Here is an 18,766-nt window from a genome sequence, read left to right as displayed (position 1 = left end):
ACCCCGTACCTCGACAACTACAAGAGGACACTGAAGAAACTTGAAAAGGGTTAAGTGTCAAGTATCGTATTAGGACTTAGAACATAACATTTACTGGGTTGGAAATCTTTTCCCAAAGTTTTGGCATAGATGTTTTCTTTTTTTTTTTTTTAAAGATTTTATTTATTTATTCGACAGAGATAGAGACAGCCAGCGAGAGAGGGAACACAAGCAGGGGGAGTGGGAGAGGAAGAAGCAGGTGCATAGCAGAGGAGCCTGATGTGGGGCTCGATCCCAGATCGCCGGGATCACGCCCTGAGCTGAAGGCAGACGCCCAACCGCTGTGCCACCCAGGCACCCCTGGCATAGATGTTTTCTCTTCTCATTCTTTAGGCGTTTAAAAACATACCGCGCTCTTACTGGATTATTTTCAAGCTGGAAGTACACTTAAACTTTAGTTTTGAATGCTAAACACCTACATCGAAGTATGCAAACATCACTTCCTAGTGACTTATCCTTCATCATTTCAGTTGCACAGCGCCCCCCAGATGAAGCCCTCCGTACCTCATAGTCCACCTGCGTGTTCCGCCATGGCTGGCGACACTGAGCACATCTACCACGGAGCGTGCAGTACACTGGGGCCAGCGTCTGCTCCTGGGCAAGTCCACGTGCTGCCTACTGATACACACTTTAAAACCCATCACATAAAATAGCAGGCGATGGCTGCCGAGAAGGTGCCAGCTACCGTTCCAGGCCTACAGCTGCTTTATTCGGCAGAAAGCTCAATTATTTGTCTTAGATTTTAGGAAAAGATGGACTTAATGTTACAGTAGAAAAGCAGTGAGATACACTGCTTTTAAGGAGAAACCAGCACAGGGTTAAAGCCAAATTTTTCTTGAACAGATGATATTTCAGATGGCCACACTTTTCCAGATGCATCAATTTCCTTGAAAATCCAATCCATATATGTGCATATGCTGTGCTGGCAGGAGGACTGACTGAAATGGCCAAAACCCAAGAGCTAATATTCTTTTGGCCAGAATAATGCAATTATTATTTTCCTAGCTATCAGTCTAAGCATACAGAGCCATCTGTTATGCAAAGCAAACATACACATCTCAATTACAGAAAATGCAGTTGCCTTGACAGAATTTGGATTACACCACTAACCAGGGCTGTAAAATGTGTTTGAGCTAGTATATAATGGATGCTTTTCAGGAGTTCCCTAATTAGCATTTACCTGCTTAAACTAATTATTCATCCTTCTTCTTCACTGGCTTATTAAACTTTGTTGGATACTGTTCATAAAACAGATGAATGGGCACCACAGAACAACAAACAGAGGTGTGCCCAGCTCTGCAGAGTAAGAACGAACATGGTGGCGTGCCCATTTCCAGACTGGAGATTCCCAAAACTCCGTCCCAAATAGATTAAGACAAGGCTTAAAATCTACTGAAGGCTATTACAAAACCAGAGATTTCAACAAGATGCAAGAATGCTAACAGTGAGTTAACAATAGCCCGGTTCTATCACTTGGTGTGCTAAAACCCACATGAAATAGAAATACTCTATAAACTATAGCCAATAGCTTGTGTGTTCTTCAAGGAAGAGTTAACGGACCCTTGCTTGGATTCTCCACAGTAAATAATCAAATTTGGCAGCGTTTCTCCTCCTCCTCCAACCCTCCTCAAATGCCAAGTATCTTTCTTTATTATTTCCCAATGCCTTTCTTGATTTAGCTATTACCCAGCAAACTCACTAACAGCCAAAATGTTCCAGCCGTGCTGGGTGCCTCCTTAGAGTGGTGCCAACTTTCGGAAGCCATGAGTCGGGGGTGGGTCTTGCTTAAGAGGAGACAGACAAATCTTATCTCCATCTTTAGCTCCAAGGGGCAACCGAATGAGAAGTAGATTATCTGACTTGGCAGACCATCACATACATACAAAATCCCTCCCACCGAGGCTGTGTTTTCCTCATGCCAAACCACCGGATGAAAAGGGTCAAATTCCGCCAATCACCTGTATGGGCACAGATACCCAGATGTTCAGCATTTTTATGGAAAAAAAAAAAACCCACATCTGGATAATTAGTGGCATCGCCAGCTTTTCTTCAGGGGATTTTGGCATTCTGTAGATGCAGCCTGTGTCCCGGAATCCGACGGAAGTAAAATTTGTGTGTTCCGGGGGAATATCAAGAACCAACATCTAGGATTTTGTCCCTTGCCCCAGCTGCCTCCATCTTCTTTTCTTTCAACTTCTGACAGACACGTGCGAGTAATTAAACCACACATAATGAAAGGCTATCTTATTTTATGAAATTGTCTTTCAGCATTAGGAAGCATTTGCAAAGGCAGCAAAATATATCCTTGCTGGAACCCTCCTTGCAACACATTTTAATGGTCTCTTTCAGCATTTCTTGACTCCAAATGACTCCCTGTCATTGTGTCAGCTCCCAGGATAATGCAGGGTACTCCATAAACATCCAGTAATAGGACACAAGGGAAGCACTATTAGTGTGTCCCTCTCCTACCGGGCACAGAGGTTTCAAAGTTCAAAACAACTGAGGGAAGAAACTTCATTTGTTCTCAATAAATTAATAATGATCCTTGGGGGGATGGGGAGGGGGGAACTAAAGTTTTTGAGCACGAGTTTATTCCGAACATTCCGAACGGACAGAATTTTCTCACTGACTTTGTGAAAAGAGCCAGGTAGAGCCATTAAAGAATAAATTTGATAATTCATGCTAAACAGAATATCCGTTGAAGAAGGAAAAGCATGAGGCAGAAGGAGACTTCACAATCACCGTCAAGAATCTAAATATGGTTGTTTTACTTACTTGTGAGAGGCCTAGGTAGATGGAGACGGTTTCGGAAATGTACAAAAATTTTCCTTCTTGATTTAGTGCAAATACAAAGCCATCCAGGGACTGCAGAAAAAATAGATACATAATTCAGTTAGTAAACATATGATGGAGATTTAATTATTAATTAAACAATACAAAGCAACACATACTGAATTTAAGACACTGTTTTTCTTCCTGTCTAACAAAAGTCCTAAGATATTCTACCATTACCCTGTAAGTGAACAAACAAAAGGTCTGAATGAAGACTACGAGCTTTCCTTTATTTTAGGGACTTCCTTATGTCGCTGTCATTTTGATCAAGATACATTACATTCATGTACCAAATCAGGTCATGATGATTTTATGAGCTGTTGCCTTTATTTTTTTGGATTCAGTAGTTTAGAAGATTAAATCAGCCAGATTCTCCATTAAATAGCCGAACAGGAATGGAAATTGTAATGAAATGAGAGAAAAAAAAAAAACAGGTCCCTATATGAAGAGCAAGTAAAATCACCGCTTGAGCTACTGTGGACATCAATAATTTGCTAATTGATAAAGGATTATACCCTTCTTACTCCCAGTGTATTGTGGTACAACAAATAGGAAAAGTCAATACATTATGGGTGAATGATTACAGGCCCAAACCTTACAAACTGTAATCCTTTTTTGCAAAACTCTATGCTCAGGTTTTATTGTAATAGGTCTAGATTCTATTACAGCTCCTGAAATGGAAACAAAAGAAAGAGGATGGGGAGAGAAGGAAGCTACGCATCATTTGTCACTCCCAAAACCTTTGTCCACTTTCCAAATGGAGGGCTGTGTTGTCAGTTTGATGGGTGGTGTCGATCATCGTGGACCCCAACTGCATGTACCACTCAGATGGAGAGAACGTTTGTTTCCAATTCTGCAGTCCAAGTGCCATTTTATACCCTCCATCCTCCTCACGTCTTTTGTTTCGCTTTATGTATTTATCTCTAACCAGGCAGGTGGCCCAAGTACTGCTTGCACGGGAAGAGAAGTTTCAAAGAGTAGTGGTTTTTACAAAGGCTGTGAGTTTGGAAGAACAGGAAACCCACGCTGGGAACAAGGCATGTGGCAACACTCAATTAGTGACATAATTCTTCAGTATGGCAAGGTAGAAGTAGCATGTAAAATTCAGGTAGAAGCATGGACTGTCTCAAATTTCAGCAATAAGCTCAGCTGCCTAAAATACTGAACTTTTTTTGGAGCTCTAAATATATATATGAAATATTATATATATATATATATGTATGTATGTATGTATATTTGGATTCCATCACACGCACACGCACACGCACACACACACGGATTCCATGCTCCCTGACCCATTTTCAGAGCCCCACTGGTCAGAGACTGTGGGTAGCACCCAATCTCCTCCTCTGATTAGGTGGGTTCTGAAAACATTTCAAATGTCACATTACATGATTACATTACGAATTACATGATAGACAAGATTTTGGTCAGGACATTGTCTACTTATTAAGCAATACATGCTAAGCAGTTTGCATGTGATATCTCTTAATTTTCACAAGTATCATTTGAGGTAATTTAATTATTATCTACATGCTATAGACAAGGAAACTGAGGCTTAGTGAAGGCAGGCGACATGCCTGTCTCTAGTTAGTGATGGAGTTAGGATTCGAGCTGTGACAGTTGGAATTAATGACAATACTGCCTCCACTAAAAACAAAGTTTCTCTGACTGATATGTGTAAATGAATGGGAAGAAATGGTCACAGCATTTCTGAAATTAAACTGTACTAAGACGAGGCTTATGACTTAAAAATCGTCACTTGATTTTGAATGATTTATTCAGATGACAGAATCCCGCTGTTTGGAGACAGACAGGAAGTGGGATGACAAGAGAGTTCACAAGTCACTCCCGCAAGAGGTTACCTTGTCACCTTGCTCCATAATATCTCTCCTGGAATCAGCTATGAGACAGGGAACAAAATACTGCTTAGTGGACTCCTTCCCTTTGGCCAAACTGCCACCCCTTTGAGAGCCTGGTGAGATGCAACCTTTCAAGCTTGGAGTGTGGCCCCTTGGAATCTTGCTTTGAACTAGTGCAAGGGACAGAAGTTTCTTTTGTGGAAGTTTGGGAAGGATCTCATTTCAACATGTCTTTACCTCGTACAAGAGATCTCCCGAGGATTACTCATGAAGATTAAGACCCTCCCCCCTCCCTTTAAGCCTTCCCCATGGACAGGTTTTCCACTCAACCCAATGGCCGTGTTCCGGCGTACAATCATAGGGAGCTATGCGAGCCGTCTCCCCAAACCTTACAGTGCTGCTGTCACATTACAGAGAAAGAGACAGAGAAGGCCGGAGAACCTTTTATGGCAACAGATGACAACTGAAAGGCTGACTGAGAAAAGGAAGGACAGATGGAGCTGGCAGAGAGATAACCTCCTGTTCTCCAAACCCTCATTTTACAGGTGAGGAAACTGAGGCACAGAGAGGTTCAGTGCATGGACCAGATCATACAGTCAGCTGGTGGCAAAGGTAGGATTAAATCTGCTGCCCCACCAGTGATGCTGTGAAAGCATTTATGACACTGTATGGTCCTGACTGGCGTATTCAACTCCCAACTCCCAAGAGGACTGAATTTCTCAACAGCGGGCAAGGTCTTACTCCTCTTCATCTGGCTGACACTTAACAACTGCTCCAGCAAGACTTAGCAAAGCCAGTTCTACCTCCAAGCCCGATGCTCCTTCCTTTAGATCACATATGCTAGGATGACTAAGAGGGATGGAAATTGTCTTCTGCAAGAGTCCTGGTCATGAAGCTCTTAGAGTATTCGCAGATTCTGACGCCACAGACGTCTAACACAGCCTGGGATAGCTCCTAACATTTGCAAGACCAGAGTTAGACTAGATTCTTTCGTAGTTCTCCAAAACATCTCGTGCGGGACGTTCGCCAGCCACACACATCCTTTACGTTCTCACTGAAAGGGAGCGTGCTTTTGTAACATTAGGTTCATATCTCTCGTATTTACTAAAACAGTAGAGGATGTCTGGGCATGATAGCAAGGAAACAAAATCTTCTGGAGGCAAAACATCTGATGCTATTAAACAGCAGCGATCTAAGAACTGGCCAGTTTTGTTTGGCAACGCAGAGGCTCAACACATGTTCCAGTTTCCTGGTGAGATTAAAATGAGTCTATGTCTACATGACACAGAATGTCCAGTCAATTCAATTAAAAATAACAGCCAATTTGGTGTGGGAAGAACACAACTAGTCAGATTAGTTGTCATCACGGACGTAAAAAAATAACCAAAAAACAACAACAAAAAACTAAACAAAACAAAAAACGGGTTAGCCATATTTTTTACCTTTATATTTATCATGTCAATTGTATCGATAGTGTGAGATGAATGTCCGAAACTCAGATTTGTGATTACCTTTCAAATAAGGACATGGGATATGAACCCGGGTCAGTCGCAGACTGGCAAGGTTGCCCTTCACACAGCCACTCCCTTCTGACTGGGGTCATTCCTGTCCACAGTTAGCTCTGTTCAGCTGCTTAGGAAAGTTTCAAGAGTAGCATCGATATTGGTTTAATGTGTGTGTTTCAGTCTTAAAAGGTGGCAGGAAGAAGGAAACATCCAATTCGTTAGTCTTGGGAACCAAATCTGAAAGTTCTGTGGAGTTTCTAAAAATTCGGATTCAAGAAAGCTACTACATTCCAAGCTTTTTTAATCACCGCAGGCTACTTTTTAATTTTTTTTTTTTTTTAACTGCCCACTGTTTTCAACAGGCGCCAATTAAGATTCTGGGGTCAAAGGGTTAATTACATCTCCTTACTCACTATGTAGAATTTTCTGATTATTAACTAAGGTTGGATTAAGATGAAAAAGAACCTACCCAAATGTTAATGCTAGTCCCTCCTTGAGAAGATTTATTATAAAGCCATGCTGAAATCTATCTGCTTTCCTCAAAGCAGATGGAGAACAAAATCTTAGAAGAAACAGTAAAATAGACATTTTAAAGGTATGCTAGTATCTGATTCATCAAGACAGTTTTCTTATTACTAAAACCAGTTCTTAGCCATCCTGACAGGGCTGATAGGAGATTTCCTTTGTCACATCCTGATAAGTCTATGAGTGCACATACAGGAGGGAGGCTTGGGTGCAGAAGTCGGGAGCCCCAGCCTTTCTGAATAATAATGCCTGTAATTATAATTTATATCCCCTGACATCAGTGTAACATATAAAGTATAAGGCACAGTTTCTTAACCCCAAAAGCTGAGGGCCTCTAACAGTATTTGTCAAATGATGAGGTTATTTCCTTGCAGGGTATGAAACTAACTATAGCTTCATGATTGAAGGTACACTAATGTTTAATGCATTGTGCTAAATGGATTTATATTTGTCAAAGTAGTTTTGTCTCTGCTTCCTTTTTTTTTTTCCCCTGCATATTCCACCGCAGCCAAATCTCACAGAGTGGAATCTTACTATGGTGCCCTTATAGGGTAATTCTCATGTCTATAACCACTCTGAGATTAGCAGTTCTTTCTTCCACGTTCCAATGCAGAAGAGAAAAAAAACAAGAAACAACAACAACAACAAAAAAAACAAACCCAAACTCTTTTCCTATGACCTCACTCCAGTTAGAGTGAAGAATTACCAGTAGGCTAGGTTATTTTAATGACAGATTATTTTAAACTAAGCCTTCACCATCTGTTCCACCCCCTAATTATGAATGCAAAAGGAACATATTTCACAATTACATCAGTAAAAAAGTAAGATCCACGTGATTTAAGTGCATGCATGTGCTCCATGCCCAATGCGCCGTGCATCTGTGATGTTCTCCTAATTCAGGCTCCGACTATGCAGAAAATACCCAGCCCCGAGAGAGGACAGTCTCCGACACACTCAACTTTCTCCCTAAACCCAGGGTTTTTCATTGTTATGACAAAATCCTGTTAGAGCAGGAACAGAACACGGATGTCAGCACAAGGCTTGCAAGCCACTAGGTAAGAGTATTTTTAAAGTGCTGAGATATCGTCGCTGTTCATAAGGAGAGGCTGTATGAAAAAATGTCTTCTGCTCTCTGAGCAATGGGTTAGCATTGGAAATGGGGGAGCCTGCTTTGGAACCATGCCTCCATCATCATGAAAGAAGTTGAGCGAATAAGTCAAGCACAGAAAAAGCCTGCCCTGAAGAGTGAGAACAGGGCTCAATACCTATCTTTCCACTCTGTTTTGGCAGCAGATAAAAGAGTTAGAAAGACAAAAATGTTTCTTAAATTTTTTGGCCTTTGGATACAATAACACTTCGACAGAGCTCATTAAAATGCCATATTGCCCTCTGATTGCACGCAGGAGGTGATGCTAGACTGCTCACGCACACACATGTGGACTCCCGGCAACTTCAAGGAGCCTGGGACGATGCCCAGAAGTGCCCACATGTATCTGTTTATGGGGAAGAAAAAGTTTCCCAAATTTTGTCTTTGCATTCTGAGTTTTAACAATCAAGCACTGTGCAGAAACAAAAGCTTTATTTTTAGAGGTAGGAATCTAAGTCAAGTATTTTTTCTCAAAGTGGTTGAAAGCAGACATCAAAGGTTTGGGCTTTAACTCTTAGGAATCTTCCAGAGCTTTCTGGCTCCCGTGTCTCTTCCTTTGCCCCATCCCCATCACCATGAGTCGATCACATGAGGGCTAGCCCAGGTTCATGTCATTATCACGTACCCAAAGCCACATGTTCCCCCATCACAACCAAATTAGATTCACTCAGTCGCATCTGAGCATTTTCCTACTAAAAAAGAATTCCAGTACAACAAGCCGTGGTGCCTCAGAACACCTCTCCTAAGAGTTTCCTAAAACACATAAATCTAAACATCTTAGGTGAGAAAACAGTGCAGAGAGGCACAGACGGCCCCTCTTAGTTCTTAGCGGAGAGTTACCAGAATAAAAGGAGAGATGTTGAGCTAGTGAAATGTTAAAACATGAAAAGAACAAAGACATCTGCTTTCTGAGCAAGGAGATCAGGTTTTGCTTCTGCTCATTAAAATTCCATTTTGCAGAAGCTGTGTATCAAAGTGCTGACCTTTTTTCTCTGGGATGCTAGTTCAAGCCTTACATCCAGCCTTGAGGGATACAGATTTCTCGATTTGAACATCCAGCCAAATGGACAACAGGCTCTGGCATAAAGACAGGGCGCAGCATTTGGTGGACTCACACGTGGGTCTCCGAGCCACCGGGGGCAGCACACGGACCCCACATTATCTGTGGCTTGTCCTGGGAGACTGGCACTCCACGAGGCGTAAGTGCCCATGTGCTGCTCACAAGCTGCTCGCCTGAGGGAGAGGATTCCCACTGGTTATGCTAAGGCGCAGATAGTCACTGGCACAGTCAAACGTCTTTTTGTGTATGTGGCACGCTAATTTCCTGAAACGTTGGCTCTTCAGAATCCGGGAGCTAATTCCTTATTGTGCAGCTTCCCTTTTAATTCAGGGTTCTCTTTCAAGTTAAAGGAAGAACTCCCATGCCAGCGGGAGCAATATAAATAGTACATTGTACTAGTCCTGAAAAGCCAAAAAAATGTCACTGCTTTGCTTTGGGTACTCATGGAGCTTGGTCACACACAGGGTTCCAGGTGTCTTTCAAGTTGTCTGCGTTCTACAAAACTTTTAAGTTAATTTATTTGGGGGGGACAGGGAGACAGAGAATCCTCAAGCAGACTCCCCGCTGAGCACAGAGACCAATGCAGGGATCGATCTCATGGCCCCAAGATCATGACTGGAGCCAAAACCAAGAGTCAGATGCTGAACTGTCCACACCACCCTGAGGCCCCTAGATAGGTGTTATTTAATCCAACTTTACGGAAAAGGAAGCCGGAGCCCAGGGAAATTAAGCACACGGCGCAATGTCACACATCAGTAAGTAGGAGATCTGAGAAAGAAGGATCCCTCTTTTTCCTCCCGATGCTGGGACTACCTGCTGGGTACTTTAGTTGTTTCACACCCCATCGGAGCTGCTCAAAATCTGCGCTTCCTCCAGCATTTCCTTCCACAGAAGTGAGTCTCCTGTCCCTACTGTGTAAGTGTGATGCTTTCAGAAAACAACTGTGGAGTGCTCACTATGCACCGGGCCGTACCTGCTGAGGTTTCACAAAGCTGAGCAAGGTCCCAACTCCCAAGCTGCTTTTTCTTCTCTTTTCTCTTCTCTTTCTAAGATTATATTTTTATTTATTTGACAGAGAGAGAAAGAGAGAGCGTGAGTGCGCAGAAACAGGGGGAGTGGTAGAGGGAGAAGCAGGCTCCCCGCTGAGCAAGGAGCCCGATGTGGGACTCGAGCCCAGGAACCTGGGATCACGACCCGAGCTGAAGACAGAGGCCTAAGTGAGTGAGCCACCCAGGAGCCTGCACAAGCTACTTTCTTAAAGAAAAATCATCTGTGGGATCTGAGACTAAGCAAACGAGCAGAGTTAGAAATTAACTTGATAAAACAAAAAGCTGCAAGGGCAAAGGCAGTTTCCAGCTTGGGATACGCTCTGTACGAGGTGGAGATCCCTGTCCGATATCACAAAACTTCACGCCTATCATATGCTGTCTGTGATTTAGGAAAGGCATGCATTGATGAAATGTGTATTTTTTCAGCATTACTGAGGTATAATTGACAAACGGAATTGTTAGATATTTACAGTAAGCATTGTGATGATTCACTATACATACACGTGGGATCCCTCCCATCTAGTTAACGAACACGTCCATCAGCTCGCATTTTTACCTTTTTGGAATTTGCGAATGCACAGTCAAGAGACTTTTAGACCACAAGGAAATTCTCATGGGTTGGGGGAAGGGGCTAATGCTTAAAAGGAGAGAAGAGACCCCACGGTTAATAAAAAAATTGCTAGGAGAAACACACCTCCCAGCAGCAATGGCCAGGACAAGCCTTGAGCACTTATACCCATGGGCCACTGGGCTGGCCAGCACCAGGAGCTCATTTCCTGTCCCAAAGTTTTTCATTGAGACTTAGGGCTTTTTCCTTCTCCTTCTGGCATATTATGTACTATTTTATGTAGAAGTATACTATTTTATGTAAGATGACTCTACAGAAATTTATTTTGCAGTCACGTTTGCTTGGAAGTACATCCTCGATCATAACAAGGTAGACCCATATTGCTATTTCTCTTATGGCTGATTATGACCGACTGTTTAACTGGGCAGTGGGTAACTTTAAAAAATAGGCTCCTTAAGAGAAAATAATAAAAGTTTTGTACCTGTATTCCTTTAGGTAAGGAGTTTGTGTCAGGGGTAGTAACAGTGATTAAAGAACCCTATAATGAATTTAGCATATTAAAAGACCATTTAGCGACCTCAGATATTAATCTGATGCATTCATATGAGTTTCATTTCAGGAAACGTTTATTGGTATCTCTAGGGAAAAGGTATTAAAAACACTTGTACTGAAAGGAACTTGGTTGTCACAAATACAGTTGCCATGGACTGAATTATATCCCCCCAAATTTGTATGTTGAAACCCTAACCCCCAAGGTGACAGTATCTGGGGACTGGGCTTTTAGGAGATAATTAGGATTAAATGAGGGCATCGGGGTGGGGTCCTAGTCCAATAGGACTGATACTCTTATAAGAAGAGGAAGAGAGAGCTATCTCTTTCCCCATGGGCACGCCCTTGGGAAAGACCATGAGAGTGCACAGCAAGGAGATAGCCATTTGCAAGCTACAAATACAGTCCTTAACGGAATCTGACCATGCTGGCACCTTGATCATGGATTTCAAGCCTCTAGAACTGTGAGAATATAAATGTCTTTTGCTTAAGCAACACAGTCTGTGGTATTCTGTTACGGTAGCCTGAGCTAAGATAGTAGTTTAGGAATTCTGGTTGGGAAAACGTGTGGGCCATGAAAATCTTTGATGTTAATTTCCGGAAATCACTGTAACTAGATTCTCTCTTTATTTATCATTCACATAATTAATAATTAATTTTTACTAGACCCACATACAGCTATAAATATGATGAACTGATAACAGAAAGTAGAGTTTAGTTCCAGAAATCGGCAATGCCGAGGATTGTTTCTGAAATCTTTTTCAAGTAATTACACCTCTTCCGGGTCCTACATTTACAATATTGAAATCTTCCTATTGGTTTTTCTGTGCATTTCAAATGTTTAGAGGCTACACCGCTTCACCGCCTTAGCTCCATACAAGGCAGAGATACACATTTATGGGAAAATCAATTATTCTGACAGAATTGGGAAGGTGGGGCTGAATGATGTTGGGATAAACAACTGGGTTTCCTGCTTCCTATGGCTCTCCTTTCATTGCAATTGGCCGCTGAGTCTTAGTGAGAAAGACCAGCATATACTACTTGTCCACAGAGCTCGCATCCTATTCAGGGCTTCAAGGAAACGCTTCTGCCTTTAACCCCACATGCCTATTTAACACACAGGAAGCAGAGGAGATTGTTGGTTATTGTTTGCTAACACACTTGCATACAGACAAAGCCAAACGACTCATGTCCTAAGAAGTCTTCTTCAGAGAATCTCTAGATGATATCCTTCGAAGGAGAGCAGTTCAGCATATGAAATTTGCTAGGACCAAATCTGCTAGGTGTACATTAAATGACAGTCTAAATGTATGCAATTAAAAGCAGTGGTGCTGGGCTGTGGATCCTGGCTTCCACCGAGTCCAATTCAGGAAGAGAATGGAAGAACCAGGCCAGGCAATGAGGTTTTTGGTGGTGGAAATTTTGTGGGAGAAAAACATTAGCAAAGAAGGAAATGAAATTAACTGAGTTTGGAGTTTCTTCCTCTTTCTGCTCTACTTCAGTGACCATCCTGACTGAAAAAGAATTCCTAGCCATCACAGAGGAGTAACTGGCTATTTTACTGTTTGAATTTCCAGGATCAAATGATGCTTTAACCTAAATCTCTGAGATTTAATAGGAATCATGGGACTGAAGTTGTCTACAGAGGAGTATAACTAACGGGAACACAAAGATAAAGTCTAAAGTGACTACTGTGAGTGTAAAATAGCTACGTTAAGGTAATCTGAAGAAGGCAAAGAATGTACCTACCTGGGAAAACTACTGGGCTTACTGTCTCCATGCCTTTCTGACCCACCATATGGGGCAGCAAAAATGACAGACTCAACTCTTTTCCATTGAAGCTATTTGACTGATAAATCAAATAATCGCTGAGATTTTTTCTCGTTTTAAAATAGGTGCTCAAATTTGTTTAAAAAGCTCTTGAAAGGTATAGTTCTGGCTTGTCTTACAGTTTTTACTAGAGTAATGTACAGTGGGCGGCAAAGGGCAAATTAGATTCAATACAGGAGCTGTTACCAAATGGTCAATTTTTCAGGAACACACCTGTTCTATGTATTTTGAGATTCCTAGATACTTAGAGATAAATATATTTTAAAGGTGCTCACATGGACTCTTACAATTACCAAACAGGATGGACCATTTTATGGAGCTAACAAGGCACCACATACATATCCCAGGACAGAAGGAGGTGTCAAAAGTTTTTGCCCCGACAATCTTTCCTTTCCTTCCTGTCCTCAAGTGCTCTCAACACACAGGATCTTCCCCTTCCCTGGACTCTTTGGTGAAGTCAGAGACCAGGAAATGACCTCCCAGATACCTGCCAGAGAATGGTAGACCTTGATTTTCCACTTTTTCCTAGGCAGCACATATTTTAGCCTCCTAGGCAGGTCTAACTTACTCACTGTGCACTTTGTCTTGAGCTGTTTGGCACAGAGTGCCACGGAACACCACAACTGACTTTACTGTATTACAGGCTGTAATACCTGACGCACCTGAGGAATCACTAGATCAAGTGTTTCCAGTGACTTGGGGCCATGTGGTTTACTGACGTTATATAATAGCTATAAGGGATTCGCTCTAACAATAATCTAGGTTATGCATGATCTATTCGAATGCACTGATGTGCCAATTCACAGTAATTCCAAACGAAATTTGCAGTTGGCCGTATTGATAATTCATTCACTAGAAACCTTGAATCAATAGTCTCAGCCTAATTCTAATGTGCACAATGATCCATTTACCCACTCTTTTGACTTAAATAGCTAAAGATATGTTAGAACAAAAATAATTTGAAAATGGATATATTCCACCATTCAATGCGTTCGATGGATGACAGTCCATCTCTCAATGACTATTAGACTTATTAAAATTCTATTTAGTCTATAGAAGTTATAGTGGCCTCTACCAAATAACCCTATAATACCTTCAGCCACAACTGTCACCTCCCACTTAGTCTCTCCCAACCTTCTCTGTCAAAGGCATCCAAATCGCCAACAACAGTGGTATGAAGGGGCAAGCATATTGATTAAATTCCAAGCCTGATTTTTCAGTTGGCCCACTGCCTGGTTTCCTTTAAGGGTCGGGTATGTGAACTAAAACTTATTTTCATTGTTAAGATAATATTTTTCTTAGCTCCCTAATAATTTATGAATGATGAATCCTCATTAAAACTCTTTCTCAGACCTATATTAGAGTCTAAGTAAACATCAGCCTTCCCACGAATGATAGAAACCTGAAAAAAGTGAGAAGTACAACGTCACCTGGGATTACCTTGGAAACCGCAGTGCACGGGTTTTGAATCAACAGCTTCTCCCCCATGTCTAGGTTATCATTTCAGCCCCCTTTTCATTTTTTTTCTCTATTTCCTTCTTCCCCTCTTCTCTTTTCACCTACTGATTTGCATTCTATATTCATCCATTTGGTGCAAGAGGTGCTGATGGCTGCGGGGATGGTATGGTTGTGGTGGTACATGTGTGCTGTGTTTCATGGCCTATGTTCCCACAATCCTGTTCTGAATGCATTTTTATGTGGAAACTACCCTGGGCAGTAAAACAACCATGGATATGTTTATACATAGGTACGGAGGACTCATGGATGTGTAATGATTACTAACAAATTTTGAAGATGAAGAATGGCTCCAAATTTGTGTAGTCCAGCATAAATTTTGTGTGGTTGAATATTGGGGATAGACTCTTTTTGCCTCCAATGAAATTTGTTCATTCTAGTCTTGACCTTTTCCAACAAGTAAGATTTGTTTTATTGTCTTGCTTGGGGGCTTCTCCTTAGCAATAGGATGACCTACTTTAATTTCTACTTAAATGCTTCGCAGGCTGGAGAGGGAGTTCCCCTAAAGGACTGAGCCCCTAAAGACTCAAATTGGCCTCTGTGCCCTAATGGAAGACTTTTATCCCAAAGCAAATAAAAAATATATTAAGGGTTTTACAAACAGAACCTTAAGCTGTTATCATTTTCTGTGTGTTCCTTCTATTCTTATTATAGGTAATCACACTTGCTTAAGACATTTGCTGGTCCTCTCCACCAGATTTTTATCCCTTTCCTGGTTCTTTTCTGCCATAATGGGCACCTTTCATGAAAGCGTATAGACAGTACTATTTTGTCATTTCCTAAAAGCACACAGACGTGGCCTAATGGCACACGGTTGTGACCTACCAGGCAGGTCTGACGGACTATATGTTGGCACAGGTCTCCATAGTTTATCAACACCCTTCATTTCACTTGAGCTAATGAGACCAAGACAGTGTAATGGTGAATGAATGACATTATTATCAATATTCCACAATGCAGTGAGCCCGGCTCTTTTCCATAATCTCAGCAAGGTGTAAGTAATACACCCTTACAGGCAATGAATGAAAGAAACTCACTCCACATATTTCCAAATTCAATTCTTCCTTATATCGGGCTCCCTTAACACACTGAACTACATGATTGCAATTAAAATTTCCAATAACATGATGGAATACAAAACCTTCATGTTGAACAGGATTAAAAATCCTTGTCTCAAAAGGCTTAGTACATACAGCAAAATCTAGGGTTCTGGCATGAGTCATATATACTTGTTCCTTCAAGGCTGAATCTTTTGCCTTATAGGGACACACAAAAGAGAAAGGTGGGTATAGCAGGTTATCCAGCAACTTTTTGAAGGAATCATATTACTAACGTCCCCTTTTGTCATACCAGACAGCGCAAATGAATTACACAAGAGACCATCTAGGCTCAAACACTCAGGTACGGAGAGATGCCAAGCAGAAGTACCTAAGGCTGGGTGACGTGGGCTGGAACATTAGGACCCTTCCTGTCACTTTTCTGCATAGGTCAGTGAACAACAGGTGCTGACATAGTAATACACAGCTGAAGTGGTTTAAAGAGAACCACTCCTTTCAGATCTCTCCCTAGAGTTTTTCCAGGGTGCTCATAAAAAAACAAAACAAAACAAAAAAACGGGGGTCTGGGTATCATCCAAATCTCAGGTGAGGCACCAGAAAGGGGGCTATAGGGACAGATTCCTGGCCTTAAGAGGTATGACAGAGGAGTCTTCCAAAGTCAGAGAGCTTTGTAGAAACCTTCAAAGAAGAGGATTAGGAAAGGAATAAGAGATGCATTAGGCAGATACACGTAGTACTGCCAAGACCAGGGTGCCTTGATCATTGCCAGGGAGCGCATCCTATAGCTTTCACCAGGCAGACACCTGCCACAGTTCTTGAGAAGTGCTCAGAGAGAAATGCTCCTCCTGCCAGAGGCCACAGCTCATGGCTCAAAGACCTGGCACTACAGAGGGGTCCCTCTAGATTCTATACTCTAGTCATCCTCAACGTGAGACATGACTCTGTTAGAAAGACTCTGGTCAGATTCAGAGGGATTCTAAGATTCGGAGCAATGGTCAAGGAGATGGGACAATGATGGCCTTGTCTCCTCAGTTCCTTCAGTGAAGCTAAAGAGCCTATCTGGCCAGAGATGAACAAGTTCTATGCCCAGCTTTGAAATGAGAGTCCTTCAAGGTCTTCAAGAGGCAGTGGAAAAGAACACAGGCACTTTGGACTCAAATAGACCCGAGATGGAATTCTGAATTTGCAGCTTGTTTTCTCATATGTGCATATACAGAATAATATCTATACATTAGTTATTCTACTCAATAGAGTTGTCGAGCTGATTAGAATAAATGCATGTACAAGGGCCATCACATGGTAGGTATTTGATAAACAGCACCCACAGTGGTTATTATTCGACTTGAGATGCTGCCTTAGAGTGTTTGCTAACAAGAGTGGCTTCTAACCTGCATAAGGAGAAATGCACATTTGGAGGAAGCGGTTATTTACAAAGGGCGCTAAAACTAAGTTAGATGTGAACTTAAAGGGGCAAGCGAGAAAAGGACTCTTCGTTGAAATGAGATTCCACCTTGGTCATAAATATTTCTTTTAAAATGTTTAATAAAGTTGGGGACAAGCTGGGGACAGAATATCTGTAAGAGGAAAGAAGACTTCATTGACCTTGAGGGATTGTGGAAGTTACCAGAAAGAGACACATTAAGGAAATATAGAGCGAGACACTTGCACAACATAGTAATGTTGACAAGAAGAAAAGAAACATAAAAACAGGATAAAAATGGTTTTAGTTTCATAAGCACAGTCATTTAAAAATGAGAACAATTCTAGGGTGGGTGTGTGTGTGTGTGTGTGTGTGTGTGTGTGAATGCTTATCAGCAACACCATTTTTAAGGTGGCCCCTGTTTTGGACCCTGGGAGAAGGACTTTACATTGACTAACCCAGCTCAATCCTCACTTCCTAACTCTGATGTACATACTATCACTATCCCCTTTTGAGATGAGGAAAATTGAGATCACATGGTAAGTGGTAAAGCAGGAACTCAAATCCAATCTGCTCTACTATACAGTGACCCTGAGGATTAGGAGCGTATTTTTTCACGGCAGAGATTCTTCACTTTTTGGCATCAAATTGCCACCATTTGTTCCCCCACACTGAGCTCCCTGGGGCAGAGGGCAGAGAGGAAGTGTGCTCAAGGCCATGTCCAAAGCAGACGTGGACAAGGAGATGGTGGTTGTTTTCTCTGATTGTGGCCTCAGCCAACAGAGAGGTTGTGGCAGGACCTGACAGTCTTCGAGGTATGTTTAAGCCATACCTTGGCAGATGACAATCTACCAGGTAAACCCCATTCCACAGGTGCATTGCTTTATATGGGTTGATTCCCAGGCAACTTTTCCCCTTTTCGACCTCAATAATATACATACAATAAAAAGTACTGGGCAAATACACAGAAAGGCAATTCTGCTCTGCTCCAAAGGTATTGGAAATAGACATCTAATAGTCCCAGAAAAATCAGTTGTATTTGAATAGTCATTCAGACTCATGTGTAAAATCTCTAAGACTTTGAAGCAACAAAGGGCAATGTTCTAGATACTGAAGCAGCGGAGGTAATAACAGTAATATGTTCTTATTAGTAAGCTTCTATTAAATATACTAATGTTGTAACGGTTTTATACTGATTCTGTATTATTTCCACTGTTTCCTCTTCAAGTATAAAGGGAAGCAGATGAAAATGGGTATGGACTGGAGAGGAGAGGGTCCTCAAGCCTCCTCAAACTCAGTTTGTGTTCCATATGAGAACCGAGGCAATAAGAGTGCAGGGAGAGATGGAGCGGGGAGGAAACCAGAGACTAGGGGGCCCTCCCTTTGTCCATCGCATGCTTTGAGTCCCGAGCTACTTCCTGTAGGCGCACACCACTAGCTGGCTTGTTCACCAGCGTGGGGAAGGAGGCCATGTCTGCGGCTGGTGAGGAAAGGAAACAGAAAATGCCTCATGCTAAAGTCTTGCATCCGCTTGACAATTTTGCCTCAGTCTAGCTCTGTTTACCTTCAAATAACACCCATACTCTGAGGTATGAGAGAGACTTAAGGCTGCTGGCTGCCTCACGCTCAGCAAGCAGAGATCACGGTGTCCTAGGGAGCGTCTCCTGTACTCTAGGGCTCTGCAAATGGCCAACACATTGCTCCCACCCTGTGTGTGTGTGTCTGTATGTGTGTGTCTGCGTGTCTGTGTGTACACACACCACCCAATTCTTCTTCTAAATGGGGCAACTGATCAACTCATCGAATC

At 42.1% G+C, this 18,766-nt stretch overlaps 1 protein-coding gene across 1 annotated transcript in view; it reads right to left on the bottom strand.

Annotated features, from left to right (window-relative positions):
• NPAS3 (neuronal PAS domain protein 3) overlaps positions 1 to 18,766 on the bottom strand; it is a 711,295-nt gene that overhangs the window by 226,756 nt on the left and 465,773 nt on the right. Inside the window, exon 5 of the mRNA XM_008710429.2 lies at positions 2,815 to 2,904. Within this exon, the coding sequence (XP_008708651.2) occupies positions 2,815 to 2,904 (90 nt within the window). The remainder of the gene's footprint in view (positions 1 to 2,814; positions 2,905 to 18,766) is intronic.

The sequence above is a fragment of the Ursus maritimus genome, unplaced genomic scaffold (assembly GCF_017311325.1).
Source record: "Ursus maritimus isolate PB19 unplaced genomic scaffold, ASM1731132v1 scaffold_36, whole genome shotgun sequence".
Classification (NCBI taxonomy): domain Eukaryota; kingdom Metazoa; phylum Chordata; class Mammalia; order Carnivora; family Ursidae; genus Ursus; species Ursus maritimus.
Note: the sequence above shows the minus strand (reverse complement) of the source record. Positions and strands in the feature narration are given on the sequence as shown.